Source organism: Pimephales promelas, chromosome 9 (assembly GCF_988280905.1).
Source record: "Pimephales promelas chromosome 9, fPimPro1.hap1.1, whole genome shotgun sequence".
Taxonomy (NCBI): Eukaryota; Metazoa; Chordata; class Actinopteri; order Cypriniformes; family Leuciscidae; genus Pimephales; species Pimephales promelas.
Genome location: NC_142777.1, coordinates 301371 through 316320, shown reverse-complemented (window position 1 = coordinate 316320; position 14950 = coordinate 301371). Strand labels below are relative to the sequence as shown.

The following is a 14950-nucleotide window of genomic DNA, read 5'->3' as shown; positions in this document are numbered from 1 at the left end:
GCTCTGATTGGTTGGTTGGGGTAGTGTGTTGTGATTGGTCGAGCGCTTCGAGTGTGTTTTGGAAATGTCCCGCCCCTTTCCATAACCGCCAGTTTAACACACTCCTAACTAACTCAACCAGGCCCCGCCCCTTTACTCTGCGCATTAATTATTATAATGAGGAATATTGTGACGTGTTCGGAAACTCGAGACTACAGTGGAGGCGTTTCAGGAGTTCAGACACACTGACGCTCATATAGAGGAGAACTGGGACAGCAACATCACACACTGAACACAGATGAAGATGGAGAATATCAGCCTTTAAAAGGAAGAGTAGGCCGTAAGAAGAGTAATATCTTCATTTATTGGGTTAATATTTCTTTTGTTGACCGTACATCAATAACAGTGAATAACAGTTCTTGTTAAATATGTTGTTTTTCAAGTTGTTGATTTGCACAGATGACAGTTGATTTGCGCACATAAACACTGTTATTACGCCTGTGTTACTGACATTATTATTATTCATTTGTATTGTTTTTAGTGTTATTATTAGTGCCATTAAATGAAGTGTTAACCGTGTGCACACTACAACTGTAGGCCTGTGAGAACGATGTGTGTGTTATAGCGAGCGCTCTTGGCGATTAGTGAATAGATCGCATGACATTCAGTTCAGCGTTTTACAAACATTTCATTGAGGATCTCAGACCTCATACACACATGTCGGTTATGAAATTAGGGAAGCTTCTGATGTTATTAATACTAGCCTTATAATATAATAACAATAATGGGCGGACTTGAGTTGATCCTTCCACAGAACATCTATGAACATGATTTAATATTTGATATTAATAAAGAGAGTTTCTACCACTATAGCAGAGTAGTTCAGTTTTGTGGAAGAACAATATACACAAAAATGGTTTAAATTCAAGAGGGTTTTGATCTGGGGATCTAAAACAAACATCCAGAACCACTGATCGAGAAAACACACATTTGAAGGCTGATTGGACTTTGATACTGAGATATAGACCTTGTGACCAGCCCTCCCTGAAGCCGAGGAGAACTATGGGAAATATATCCCTGTGCTGCCCGTGTGTGTGAGCCAGAGCTGGGCATCAGAGACATGATGAGCAGAACCACACCCACAGACACTGACCACTGCAGAGAAACATCTGTGGCCATCACACACACACCGCTGACGTCATCCTGACTGACAGCTGTCTCCGTCTGGATGTTCACACACACACACAGCATCGCGAGCTCAGAGTCGCTGTTAAATAAGGGTGTGATGTTGCGAGCACGAGCGCGAGCGCGAGCCGGATCAATAAACTCTCTCCGGTCAAAGTGACGAGACAACAAATTCATTCATATCGCTCATACAACCATTCGCATTCAATTATGTATTGTATCACACAGATGTGCCGCCGATCACACGGAACAGAGCACCTTATCCAGCGTATAAATGAGCATTTGTTGTACGATACCCCGTGAGTCGCCGGAGGGTCTCAGGCCGAACACGAGCGCCGAATCCCCGCAGAGAAACACGCCGGTCCGGGAGTGTGGACGAGGCTGTCGAGGCTGTTACAGTCAGGGAAGCGTTACATTAGTCTCCACTACACACACATCCGACAGAAACCCGACTTCCCAATCCTACTACAGTGAAGAAGGGATCGTTTAATATTCACGAGCAACGCTTCGCTATTGGAAGGAAGCGACGCAACGTCACCCTGTAGACTCGTCAAGTACATGAGCCGAGCGAGACTGTTCTGGCATCAGCTTTAATGTATATATATATATGACTTCAAACAAACAAGCAACAATACACATAGAAAAACAGACAGCCAGGGGAGGCTAAACAATATTAAAGGACTGACAAACAGAAAGACTTTAATTGCTTTCTTATGTGAATGGAAAATAGTCTTGATATGCATTTATTTTTCAAGAACCAAGGTTAGGATTTACTGTAGGCCTACTCACATTTATGCAGGATATAAGAATTTTACAAAAATTACTACATTTATAATATACAGTATTCTTTCCTTTTATTTGTGGGATATGAAACCCAATAAAACATATTTCTAAACACAAAGAAAAAGTGGGGTCAATGTTATCAATGATTAAATCTAGAAAAATGAGCACGTGAGCAAGGTTTCTGCCAATGTATTGGCAAAAAGAACACTTCAAATCAATATTATGTTTTAATTTAACAAGTAAATTTATTACTGGGTAGTATCTATTTAAGATTTTGAAAGTTATTTCCTTAATTTTATTTACCAATAAATGTTTGTTTGGTAAAGTCCAGATGACCTTTCCATTATAAACCTTCCACCAGTCTATGTCAGCTTTAATATTCATAACCCTTCGTCATTGTACGACATAGAAGGACGCCATGATCCAAAACCCCATCAGATACAAAAATTGTGAAGTGCCGTAATGCCAGTTAATAGGTCTATTACGTTAAAAATAAAGCTTATGGGTTTCATAGTGATGAACCTTTCAATTAATAATTCTTAAAATAAAATAAAAAAATGACTAGTTTGACAAACATTTCAGAACCTTTCTCCAGTATAAAGCAGCTTTTGTCCAGGAAAGGTTCTGTGGATGTTGAAGGTTCTTCGAGGAACAGCAGATTATAATTATTATTCAATTATTGCTTTTAAATAAATAAACAAACACTTTTATTGTAAGCTTTCCTGACACTAAGTCCCGTAAAACGAGTCAACAGGGTTCATTTCCAGCTGATGAACTTAGGGGATGAGAGAGAGAGAGAGGGAGAGAGAGAGAGAGAGAGAGAGAGAGAGGGAGAGAGAGAGGGAGAGAGAGAGAGAGAGAGAGAGAGAGAGGACTGAATGAAAGCCCAGTGATGTGAGTGAGGGATGAGTGAGGGCTGAGAGAGAGAGAAGAGAGAGAGAGAGAGAGAGAGAGAGAGAGAGAGAGAGGAATGAATAAAGCCCAGTGGTGTGAGTGAGGGACGAGTGAGGGCTGAGAGAGAGAGAGAGGGAGGAATGAATAAAGCCCAGTGGTGTGAGTGAGGGACGAGTGAGGGCTGAGAGAGAGAGAGAGGGACGAGTGAGGGCTGAAAGAGAGAGAGAGAGGGAGGGAGGGACGAGTGAGGGCTGAGAGAGAGAGAGAGAGAGGAATGAATAAAGCCCAGTGGTGTGAGTGAGGGACGAGTGAGGGCTGAGAGAGAGAGAGAGGGACGAGTGAGGGCTGAGAGAGAGAGAGAGAGAGAGAGAGAGAGGGACGAGTGAGGGCTGAGAGAGTCTCTGCTGAGTGAAGTGGAAAATCAGCCTCAGAAACATCACGAAAGTGCCATCATCATCATCATCATCATCATCATCATCATCCTGACCCAGATTCCCTTGTATATGTAGTTAAACACAGACATTACAGCATGCATGATCAACACCATATGTGGGCCACTACCCAGGGCCAGACACACTCACACACTCACACACACGTTGGGTTTTAGTGTTTTATGAGGGCTCTCCATAGACGTAATGGTTTTTATACTCTACAAACATCTTGTGTTACTGCAACCCTTGTTCCCTGAGAAGGGAACGAGACACTGAACGACACTTTGGGGAACGCCCTCCAGCGTAGCGCCTCTGAAGCGTGAATGAAACTGAGCCAATCGGGATTGTTGTTGCGTCGTGACATAGCATGTGACGCCGTACGAAGGGACGCACTGTCTTTATAAATGCTTTGTGAGCTGAAATTCGTGATTATGTTGAGCGGCGTAACACTTCACTCGCTTTAGGGGTTCGGCCAATCAGAGCACGCTGCATCACATGACCCCTTTTAAATCATACATGAGGAACGCATTGGTTTGAATACACACTCTTTCTTAGTGTGCAAAACTCATTACAAGCCTCTTATCTTAAACCTGCTGTAAGCTGTATTACTCAGCGAGGTTTGTGAAGTGTGTGTGTGTGTGTGTGTGTGTGTGTGTGTGTGTGTGTGTGTGTGTGTGTGAACTGGAGAAGGAGAAGGAAACGGTACAGAATTTAAACTTCAGACCCATTAGAGTTTAATTAATCCGGTACAGTAGGTGGCGATAATGCCGCTAAAGAGTGGATCGCGAGGAGGAGAAGAAGGAGGAGGAGGAGAAGGAGAAAGAGAGCTCGCTGGGATCCTGTCAGCCACAGCTTCATCAGAGCCCGTCTTTCCTCCACAGAAGATGAGCGAGTCCGTGAGTGTATTCGGCGGCAGAGTTCCGGCTGAGGTGGAGCTGCTGTGTAAACACCTGAGGAATCTCCACAGAGACACTTTCACTCAGATACTCGGAGGTGAGTTTCAGTTCCAGCTCTGCATTATAAACCCCGAAAGGCGAATCTTTCGGAAACTGCCCGATTAAACCTATGGATTATTAAACCCCTCGTGATCTCAGTATGACGATCCGCTCACGTGACGAGCAGCGCGAGGCGTTCACATAAACACTGAGGGATAAAAACACAGGGATAATAAATCTAAAGGACAATAACACTGAAGGGTAATAACTCTGAATGACAACAACACTGAAGGATAATAACTCTGAATGACAATAACAACTGAAGCAGGGGCGATTCTTGGATTTTTCTTTTAGGGGGGCATAGCCCCCAATGAGGGTATGATTAAAAAAAATAAAAACAAGGTAAAAGTTTAATTTAGGGTCTAATGCTCACTTTCATTACCATGCAATTGCATGGTTTTATAATCATTTTTATAAAAAGTATTTGAGTTGTGTTAGAGGGGTTCGGGGTTTCCCCGAGAAAATGTATTATTACTTAGGCCTATGTCCATTTTAAGATGTTTTGAATGCTTTTTATTATTATTATTATTATTTTTTTTTTTATAAAACCATGTCAGTGGGCAGCTGATTATTTTTCTCTCCTCATCAGCATCACACTCTCTTTCTCTTTGTTTTTCTCTTGCCCTCCTAAAGTTGAGCTTTGACTGATTTTAGGCTTTTCATTTTTGTACAAAAAAGCACACTTGGGATAAAGCGCTTTCTGGTTCTGATTCTGATGCCTATACAGGGCTGTGGACAGGGCTTTTTATAATCAAAGAGGTCCTACATTTGAGGTGGAGGTTTGGGGGTTTGATATGTGCATTTCAAGACATTTGAAGACCAAAAAAAAAGAAATAGCTTTAAAACTATATGTCAGTAGATTTGTCAATACCTGCTCTCTCCTCATTTCGCTGTCTCCTCATCGTGCCCTTTCTCTCCCTCTCCTAAAGCTGAGCTTTTTTATTTACTAAAGGCTACAATTTGTATTATATTTTGCACCTTCCATGATGAAAACGGATTTGTTAACATTTCTTGTCTCACAATGACAGTAAACGAATACATTAGGCTGACGTTACATGCCTAATTTCAGTTCAAAAGGGCGAAATTAGATGAAACTATAGGCCTATTAGTTTTCCAGATTATTTTTTGTCGTTCATTTAACATTCATGACCTCAAAAAACTGTCAAATATATAACATTATAAGTTTAGCTGCTTATATCTCGCACTTGCCCGTGCACTGAAGTCGAGTCGTGCTGCTAAAATTCGCGCTCGGCTTCTGTGAATGTACTGTAAAGCCCGCCTACTTTGATTTGATTGGTCATCTCAAATATTCTGACATTGACGAGCAGTGTCAGACCAATGGGCTCAGATGCACACACACTATTTCCTCTCTTTCTGACGCTCTCTCTGCTCGGCGCCACTGCGGATTTAAGATGGAGAACGCGCTGAATCTGATTAAAACACACCAATTTGTGTAGCATATTAATCACTAATTTTTAGGGAGGCTAGGCATAAATTTAGGGGGGCTGGAGCTTTGTGTTCACCTACCTGTGTGTGTTCACCTGTGTGTGTGGTTACCTGTGTTCACCTACCTGTGTGTGTTCAGCGGTGGTGAAGGCGATGGAGGGCGAGGACTGCTGTGAGTGTGTGCGGAGGATCTCCGAGAGCGGACTCGTCTCAGAGGACAGCCTGAACCATGTGATGGCAGGACTATATGCTCTTCTGAAGGAGGCTCAGCGAATGCCTACGCTCCGACAGGAGGTTTGAGGACACTCCTAACTGTGTGTGTGTGTGTGTGTGTGTGTGTGCGCTCACTGGAGTGTTTGTCTTCACTGACGCTCAAACACACAGTGCGTTATAGATAAATCTGTTCAGAGCTTGACTACATAAAGTAAAATTGTTAAAATTATTTTAATTTTTCTACAGTCGTGTGTAGACCTGCTGAATACTGTGATAACTGTAATGATACACTTTGTGAATATGAAAACTGATATTTCAGTGCATCAATGTATTCAAAATGAATTGTCTTTGTTTCAGGTTTTCAATGAGGATCTCAGAGCTCTTCGGTAAGAGATGTCTTATACAGTCATTATTCATTATTTATGCTAGTAAATTTCAAATAAAGTTTATTTTCCTGTATCTGCTGTGTTGAAGTGATGTGTGCAGCTGTGTTTATCTGTTCATCACAGGATTTCTGAAGAGTTCCTCTCGGACGTGTCCAGTGTGGTCTTTGGGAACAGGTCAGAGCACAACACATATGATCTGACTGTATTATCCTGAGCCGTTCTCCAGTAAGCGGCCCTTCTCTTCCAGGCTAACCTCAGCGAGTGTTCGACAGCAGGAGCCGCGTCTGGCCAAGCTGGAGGAGTTCAAATGGAGAGTGGATGTAGCCATTTCAACCAGGTACAGTAAACATGATTCAGTCAGGTACAGTCGTCATGATTCAGTCAGTAGTCATGATTCAGTCAGTCGTCATGATTCAGTCAGTAGTCATGATTCAGTCAGTAGTCATGATTCAGTCAGGTACAGGAGTCATGATTCAGTCAGGTACAGTTGACATGATTCAGTCGGGTACAGTCGTCATGATTCAGTCAGTCGTCATGATTCAGTCAGTCGTCATGATTCAGTCAGTAGTCATGATTCAGTCAGTAGTCATGATTCAGTCAGGTACAGTAGACATGATTCAGTCAGGTACAGTTGACATGATTCAGTCAGGTACAGTAGACATGATTCAGTCAGGTACAGTAGACATGATTCAGTCAGGTACAGTTGACATGATTCAGTCGGGTACAGTCGTCATGATTCAGTCAGTAGTCATGATTCAGTCAGTAGTCATGATTCAGTCAGTCGTCATGATTCAGTCAGTAGTCATGATTCAGTCAGTAGTCATGATTCAGTCAGGTACAGGAGTCATGATTCAGTCAGGTACAGTTGACATGATTCAGTCGGGTACAGTCGTCATGATTCAGTCAGTAGTCATGATTCAGTCAGTCGTCATGATTCAGTCAGTAGTCATGATTCAGTCAGTAGTCATGATTCAGTCAGGTACAGTAGACATGATTCAGTCAGGTACAGTTGACATGATTCAGTCGGGTACAGTCGTCATGATTCAGTCAGTAGTCATGATTCAGTCAGTAGTCATGATTCAGTCAGTCGTCATGATTCAGTCAGTAGTCATGATTCAGTCAGTAGTCATGATTCAGTCAGTGGTCATGATTCAGTCAGGTGCAGTAGTCATGATTCAGTCAGGTACAGGAGTCATGATTCAGTCAGTAGTCATGATTCAGTCAGGTACAGTAGACATGATTCAGTCAGGTACAGTAGACATGATTCAGTCAGGTGCAGTAGTCATGATTCAGTCAGGTACAGTAGACATGATTCAGTCAGGTGCAGTAGTCATGATTCAGTCAGGTGCAGTAGTCATGATTCAGTCAGGTACATTAGTCATGATTCAGTCAGGTACAGTAGTCATGATTCAGTCAGGTACAGCAGTCATGATTCAGTCAGGTACAGGAGTCATGATTCAGTCAGGTACAGGAGTCATGATTCTGTCAGTAGTCATGATTCAGTCAGGTGCAGTAGTCATGATTCAGTCAGGTATAGTAGTCATGATTCAGTCAGGTACAGGAGTCATGATTCAGTCAGTAGTCATGATTCAGTCAGGTACAGTAGACATGATTCAGTCAGGTGCAGTAGTCATGATTCAGTCAGGTACAGTAGTCATGATTCAGTCAGGTACAGGAGTCATGATTCAGTCAGTAGTCATGATTCAGTCAGGTACAGTAGTCATGATTCAGTCAGTAGTCATGATTCAGTCAGGTACAGTCGTCATGATTCAGTCAGTAGTCATGATTCAGTCAGTAGTCATGATTCAGTCAGGTACAGGAGTCATGATTCAGTCAGGTACAGTAGTCATGATTCAGTCAGCAGTCATGATTCAGTCAGGTACAGTAGTCATGATTCAGTCAGTAGTCATGATTCAGTCAGGTACAGGAGTCATGATTCAGTCAGTAGTCATGATTCAGTCAGGTACAGTAGTCATGATTCAGTCAGGTACAGTAGTCATGATTCAGTCAGTAGTCATGATTCAGTCAGTAGTCATGGTTCAGTCAGTAGTCATGATTCAGTCAGCAGTCATGATTCAGTCAGGTACAGTAGTCATGATTCAGTCAGTAGTCATGATTCAGTCAGGTACAGGAGTCATGATTCAGTCAGTAGTCATGATTCAGTCAGGTACAGTAGTCATGATTCAGTCAGGTACAGTAGTCATGATTCAGTCAGTAGTCATGATTCAGTCAGTAGTCATGATTCAGTCAGGTACAGGAGTCATGATTCAGTCAGGTACAGTAGTCATGATTCAGTCAGTAGTCATGATTCAGTCAGGTACAGTAGTCATGATTCAGTCAGTAGTCATGATTCAGTCAGGTACAGGAGTCATGATTCAGTCAGTAGTCATGATTCAGTCAGTAGTCATGATTCAGTCAGGTACAGGAGTCATGATTCAGTCAGTAGTCATGATTCAGTCAGTAGTCATGATTCAGTCAGGAGTCATGATTCAGTCAGTAGTCATGATTCAGTCAGTAGTCATGGTTCAGTCAGTAGTCATGATTCAGTCAGCAGTCATGATTCAGTCAGGTACAGTAGTCATGATTCAGTCAGTAGTCATGATTCAGTCAGGTACAGGAGTCATGATTCAGTCAGTAGTCATGATTCAGTCAGGTACAGTAGTCATGATTCAGTCAGGTACAGTAGTCATGATTCAGTCAGTAGTCATGATTCAGTCAGTAGTCATGATTCAGTCAGGTACAGGAGTCATGATTCAGTCAGGTACAGGAGTCATGATTCAGTCAGTAGTCATGATTCAGTCAGGTACAGTAGTCATGATTCAGTCAGTAGTCATGATTCAGTCAGGTACAGGAGTCATGATTCAGTCAGTAGTCATGATTCAGTCAGGTACAGTAGTCATGATTCAGTCAGTAGTCATGATTCAGTCAGGTACAGGAGTCATGATTCAGTCAGTAGTCATGATTCAGTCAGTAGTCATGATTCAGTCAGGTACAGTACAGTATTCCTGATCGTTTCATAAAGACACGAAGAACTGAAACGTCTGAAAAACTGCATTTAAAGCAATAATTGTCCTTTTACATTTAGAGTTCACATTCGGGTAAACATACGAAACTGCTGAAATAACCACAACATTAACTCTTTCCCCGCCAGCGTTTTAAAAAAAAGTTGCCAGCCACCGCCAGGGTTTTTGACGATTTTCGCTAAATTTTAATGCCCCGCTGAATATTTTCTTCCATGAATATATGAAGATGATATATATAAAAATAAAGATCTGAGCCTCTGCTTTTAGGCAAAAAAAACCTTTTTATTTGATCTTCATTTGTTCTTTTTTTATTGCCTCTTGAACAGAGGTAGGTTTTGTCAAAAACACAACATTTTGGACAAAAAACTGAGAAAAAAGGTATTTTTATCAAACAAGTGCATTTAAAAGCAGAATACATTCAGATGTTGTTTCCTTCATATATAAAACTTTCCAAAATAAATTAAAAACATAAATAAATGTAAAATATATCAAATTTCTTAGGATGTAAGGGAAATGTAACTTTTGCAATAAAACTTCTGCCTCTGCCTCTCTGTGTTCTACCTGTCAATAATGAATAATTGGAATTACAATAAAAAGGCCTAGACACACACACACACACACACACAAATACATATTACAATGTGGTAAATGTGCACAAAGAGAGAAATATTTTGACAATTACACCTTCATATTTAGACAGCCACACATAAATGCCTGCACACACACATAAATATTATAGTGTCATAATACAAGTATTATACGATCTATCTGCGGCACGTCCATGGCTAGAACTTTCTGTGACAACATGTGCATCTCTCTCACTGACTACTTCGTCCCGATCAGATTCAGAATTATCAAATAAAGAGTGATCGGACTCCGAGTCCATTAACCTCCAGTACTTCAGCCATATACCTCTGCATTGTCTGTCTGATACATTCTCACTACTCCACTGTTTGAGACGATTGCGATCTGTTTCTCTGATCAAAGAGTTGCGCAATCATTCAGGACATGCGCGCGGGTCTTCCTTACCGTATACCACCTAAAACACGGATACCCGGAAAATTCCGTGTTTGGCGGGGAAAGAGTTAACACTGAAATAAGAGCGTGCGGTTTATCCATCAATCAGATGCGCATTAAAGTTATAAAAACATGCGTCCGTTACTATAGCAATAGGGCTGGTCCGAATACCATTTTTTGAGCTTTGAAGCTTCGGTATTAATGAACATCGAATATTCGAAGCTTCGAAATCTCTTTATGGTGCAATATAGATAGACAGGCAAGTCACGTTCAGAATTAATAAACTTTAATAAACTACAGAACAGCGCGAGGGAAGCGGCGCGCCTCACATGAGCAGAACGTATAATTAATCAAAGGTGGATGACAGATGAATCATTATAATGTGTTGAGTTTAATAAAGACGCAGAAACTCTCATCACGGTAAAAACGCAATGAATGTGCGTCTTACACTTTCGTTTTCAACAACGTAGCCTAATTCTGTTCAGGGAAAACCAATCAAGGAAAAGCGAAATTGATACGCGAGGTCCCAGTAAAATCTCAGTCAGATTCATTTAGATTGATAATAACAGATAAAAAGGATAAAACATTTTGTTTGTATTATTCTATTTTCCACAATGTCAAAGCAATGCAGCTTAGCCCAAAATACGTACAAGCGCAGGCATGCACTCTTACGTGGATTGAATTAATTGAACTGAAAACTAAGAACATCAATTACACAATATATGTTTCTGACTGGAGAGATTCTGCAGCTTGGACAACATTTATTGCAAACTGTAGCTTACAAGCCTTTGAAAAGTAAATAATGTGCAGTTTTGCAATTAACAATGCAGAGTTAAAAAGTGCAAATTAAGTTTTTAGAAAAAAAAGATAAACCTCACATTTCAGCCTTTTAAATCATTTTTATAAAAATTATAGTCAAGAAAGATAAATTACTGACATTTGCAATGCACATTAGCTTATATTTTATTGTTAATAGATGCACTGCGCTCTGCACGACGACTACGAGGTTTTAATAGATTTCCACCACGAGAAGCGCTTGCTGTAGCTCTGCAGGTTACAAGATTCATTTACGGAGAAGATAAACCGTCCGGGTTTGGGTGGTGCCCGTCCTTCATGTCGACCGAGCTTTCGATGTTCTTTCGGAAAGGGTGAAGCTGATGGTTGGTTCTTGTCACATGACCTGGGTATTTGTGGTTTATGTGGTTTAATGTTTGTTCTGGACTGGTTTTACTGGTTAATGTCATTGCTTTTGTGGATGTTGTAAGGTGTGTTTGAGGGTCATGAAAGAGCCTGTAAATGAAATGTAGAATAATAATGTTAGATGTGCACCGAAGCAGATATGATTGATAACGTGTGTGTGTTTGTCAGTTCTCTGGCTCGAGCTCTTCAGCCCTCGATCCTCATGCAGATGAAGCTCTCCGATGGACACGTGCATCGCTTCCAGGTCATTATCATCATCATTTTATTATTCATTTATCTGCATCTAAAACAGAAGCACACACACGTTAGCAGCTTCACGTTTAGTTTCTGACGAGTCGACTTTATTAGGTCTGCTTATCTCCTGTAGACTGAACTGAAAATACAGAACAGAAGATTTTAACCCTTGTGCTGCATTAGATTTTTAACACCGTTGAGTGCATTAAGGACCAAAAATGGCCACATATTAAACATTGCCTAAAATATTATATATTATTATTATTTTCCACTTTTACCAAGTTAAATCTTTTAACCAGCATCAGTCCTCATCATAACTACCAAAAATGTATTCAATTTCAGGATTTTAACCCTTTAATTACCAGTTTTGTTTGCGAAACCATCGATTTGTATAAGAGGAAAAAACACAAAAATTCAATTATTTTCAATAAACTAAATGCAAAGAGAAAACTTTAGATTTGGATTATCACAGTCCCACTTTGCAAACAATCCCACTTAGCGCGTTAGAGACCAAAAATGGCCACCTATTAAACATTGCCTATTGCCTAAAATAAGGTGCATTTCCACCCATAGGGAATAAATATGTAGTGACGTCATCACTATATAATGCAAATATAATGCTTTTGCTTCAAAATGAAAGGATGTTTGTGCAAAAATCATGTTTCATGTATTACTGACAGCCTCAGATTTAAACAACGTTTTAATGGGTTTCAATGGGCCATTTTTGGTCTTTATGGTGCTGAGTGTTACTATTTGATCTACACAGTGTGTGTTACACATATTTTGCAAAATGGGATCACATTTTTTACATGTATCCAAAAAGTCACAATTTTGCCAAATTTCATACCATTTGCATTAAAACAGCCAAAATGGTCAAAGAAATTAAACTGCAAAAGACCAAAAATGTCCCTAATGCAGCATAAGGGTTAAAGATACAAATATGGCTCTTAAATATCTCAAAATCATTACAGGTTGTTTTGCTGGATCAACATGAATGTGTCGGTTGGCCAGACCTAAATACGAGCCCTCTTGGCAATATCCCCATCCGTTAAACACGATCACACTGGAGCGTCAGCTCAACTACAGCGATTAATACAATCATACCGTAAAATAGACGTGTGTGTTATTCCAAGTGTTCAGATTTCTCTGTAGAAAACTGTGTGTGTGTGTGATGTATTTCCTCTCTCTCTTTTCTAGGTTCCAGTGGCCAAGTTTCAGGATCTACGGTACAACGTTTCTCTAATTTTAAAGGAGATGAATGATATCGAGAAGAGAAGTATTCTGAAAATACAGGACTGATCCATCGTTTACATCAATGATGTCGAGTGTCAAAGATCAACAGTGGGAAAACACCTGATGAAAATCCCTCCGGATCCGTCTTTTCTGATATTTGGTAAAATGTATGTAATTATGTCATATTTTGTATTTTTATGAAAAGTTTGTGTGAATTATATTTTGTACACGCCGTCAAATGTCTGCGCGAAACGAAGCAAAATGTAGATCAACATCTGGGGAGTGTATATTTATATATACAGTAATAACGTTAAGTCAACGGCGTTCATAAACATGCTGAAAAGCGATTATGCGTCTTGATAGCACGCCAAAAATGGTATACACCATACACACGCTACTTCATGAGATCAGTCTGCGTTTTCCGTACAGAAGCTGTTTTTTCCCCTCGCTCTTGAAGTTGAGGTGAAATGGCGTAACGAAGCACGAAAGTTCTCACATACTTTCCGGATGCACACCTGAATCAAAGATTGATGTTATGAATTAAATATTCTGGAACGGAGAGATTTATAGCCATACTGAACGTGATATTACTGCAGTAACAACCCCGTTTCCACATTTCTAATTCACGACGCATGCTTAAGTGTACATTGAAGTGTGCAAAACTTTCTCCAAAATAATACTGATAACACTATAAGGCGAGACACGGTGACGGCAGGCAAAAACATCGTTTTTTGGGGGTTTTTACTGGTCAGTTTTGAGATGTTAGTGTTTTTGTCTTCGGGTCCAAAAAAAAAAATCTGAAATATACATTTAGGCCTTTATTTGGTAACACTTTAGAATATGGTTCCTTTGTTAATGAATAACTACACAAGAACTAATGAGTAACACAATATTAACAATCTAGAAACTACTATTAACTAACAAGAAACTCTGATTAACGAACTAGTAAGTAATAGCGCACAGACGAAAGTGGTAGTTCACTATTAAGTAATCAATAACTACTATTTTTTTAATGCTTCCCAGAGAACTACTGAAAAAGTTTATTAACAATCTAGAAAATACTATTAAAGGGTTAGTTCACCCAAAAATGAAAATTCTGTCAGTATTTACTCACCCTCATGTTGTTCAACCCCGTAAGACCTTCGTTCATCTTCGCAACACAAATTAAGATATTTAAGATATTAAGATCGCTCCTGTATACTAGTCCATAGGCTTCTTGAGGGACTGACTCTTGCTGTCCTCGAAAAATCATTAAAGACATCGTTAAAATAGTCCAAGTGACTACAGGGGCTCAAACTTAACTTTATCAAACGACGAGAACACTTTTGTGCGCAAAAAAAACAACAAAAATAACGACTTTATTTCAACTATTGGTTTATTTCTCCCTCTGCGCGAGTCAGGTTACTAGTTTAATAGCGTAAGCTTCTGTTATTGTACGTCACACGCATCACACACACATGACCAGCGTCGGCCAATAGTGAGCCTCCGTGTGACGTAGCTTTACGCAATCACACTACGCTAACTGACTACAGGCCCATGGAGAAGGAAGTGAATAGTTGAAATAAATTCGTTATTTTTGTTGTTTTTTTGCGCACAAAAGTGTTCTCGACGTTTGATAAAGTTAAGATTGAGCCACTGTAGTCACTTGGACTATTTTAACGATGTCTTTAATGATTTTTCGAGGACAGCAAGAGTCAGTCCCTCAAGAAGCCTATGGACTAGTATACAGGAGCGATCTTAATATCTTAAATATCTTAATTTGTGTTGCGAAGATGAACGAAGGTCTTACGGGGTTGAACAACATGAGGGTGAGGAAATACTGACAGAATTTTCATTTTTGGGTGAACTAACCCTTTAACTAAAAGAAACTCTTATTAACGAATTAGTAAGTAATAGCTCACAGATGACAGTGTTAATAGACACTTCTGTGG

The 14950-nt window shown here is 40.2% G+C and overlaps 2 protein-coding genes across 3 annotated transcripts in view; one reads left to right on the top strand and one right to left on the bottom strand.

Moving 5' to 3' along the window:
• jakmip1 (janus kinase and microtubule interacting protein 1) overlaps nucleotides 1–1735 on the bottom strand; it is a 30644-nt gene extending 28909 nt beyond the window's left edge. Inside the window, exon 1 of one of the 2 annotated variants that reach the window (XM_089134645.1) lies at nucleotides 1461–1735. The gene's annotated coding sequence lies outside the window, so the exon portion shown is untranslated. The remainder of the gene's footprint in view (nucleotides 1–1460) is intronic. The other variant, XM_089134644.1, reaches the window with a different exon arrangement.
• Nucleotides 1736–4053: 2318 nt separating this feature from the next.
• On the top strand, nucleotides 4054–13248 carry commd5 (COMM domain containing 5). Its single transcript, XM_039681403.2, has 7 exons — nucleotides 4054–4265; nucleotides 5853–6007; nucleotides 6284–6312; nucleotides 6436–6486; nucleotides 6560–6649; nucleotides 11721–11796; nucleotides 12984–13248. Exons 1-7 carry the CDS (start codon nucleotides 4157–4159, stop codon nucleotides 13083–13085), a joined length of 612 nt encoding a protein of 203 aa, XP_039537337.2. The 5' UTR covers nucleotides 4054–4156; the 3' UTR covers nucleotides 13086–13248.
• The last annotated feature ends 1702 nt before the right edge of the window (nucleotides 13249–14950 follow it).

Bases quoted from the DNA above. Each gene is read 5' to 3' on its own strand.
- commd5 (XM_039681403.2), top strand. From the start codon at position 4,157: ATGAGCGAGTCCGTGAGTGTATTCGGCGGCAGAGTTCCGGCTGAGGTG. The intron at 6,313-6,435 runs GTAAGAGATGTC...TGTTCATCACAG, and splicing joins GAGGATCTCAGAGCTCTTCG to GATTTCTGAAGAGTTCCTCT. The intron at 11,797-12,983 runs GTCATTATCATC...TCTCTTTTCTAG, and splicing joins GACACGTGCATCGCTTCCAG to GTTCCAGTGGCCAAGTTTCA.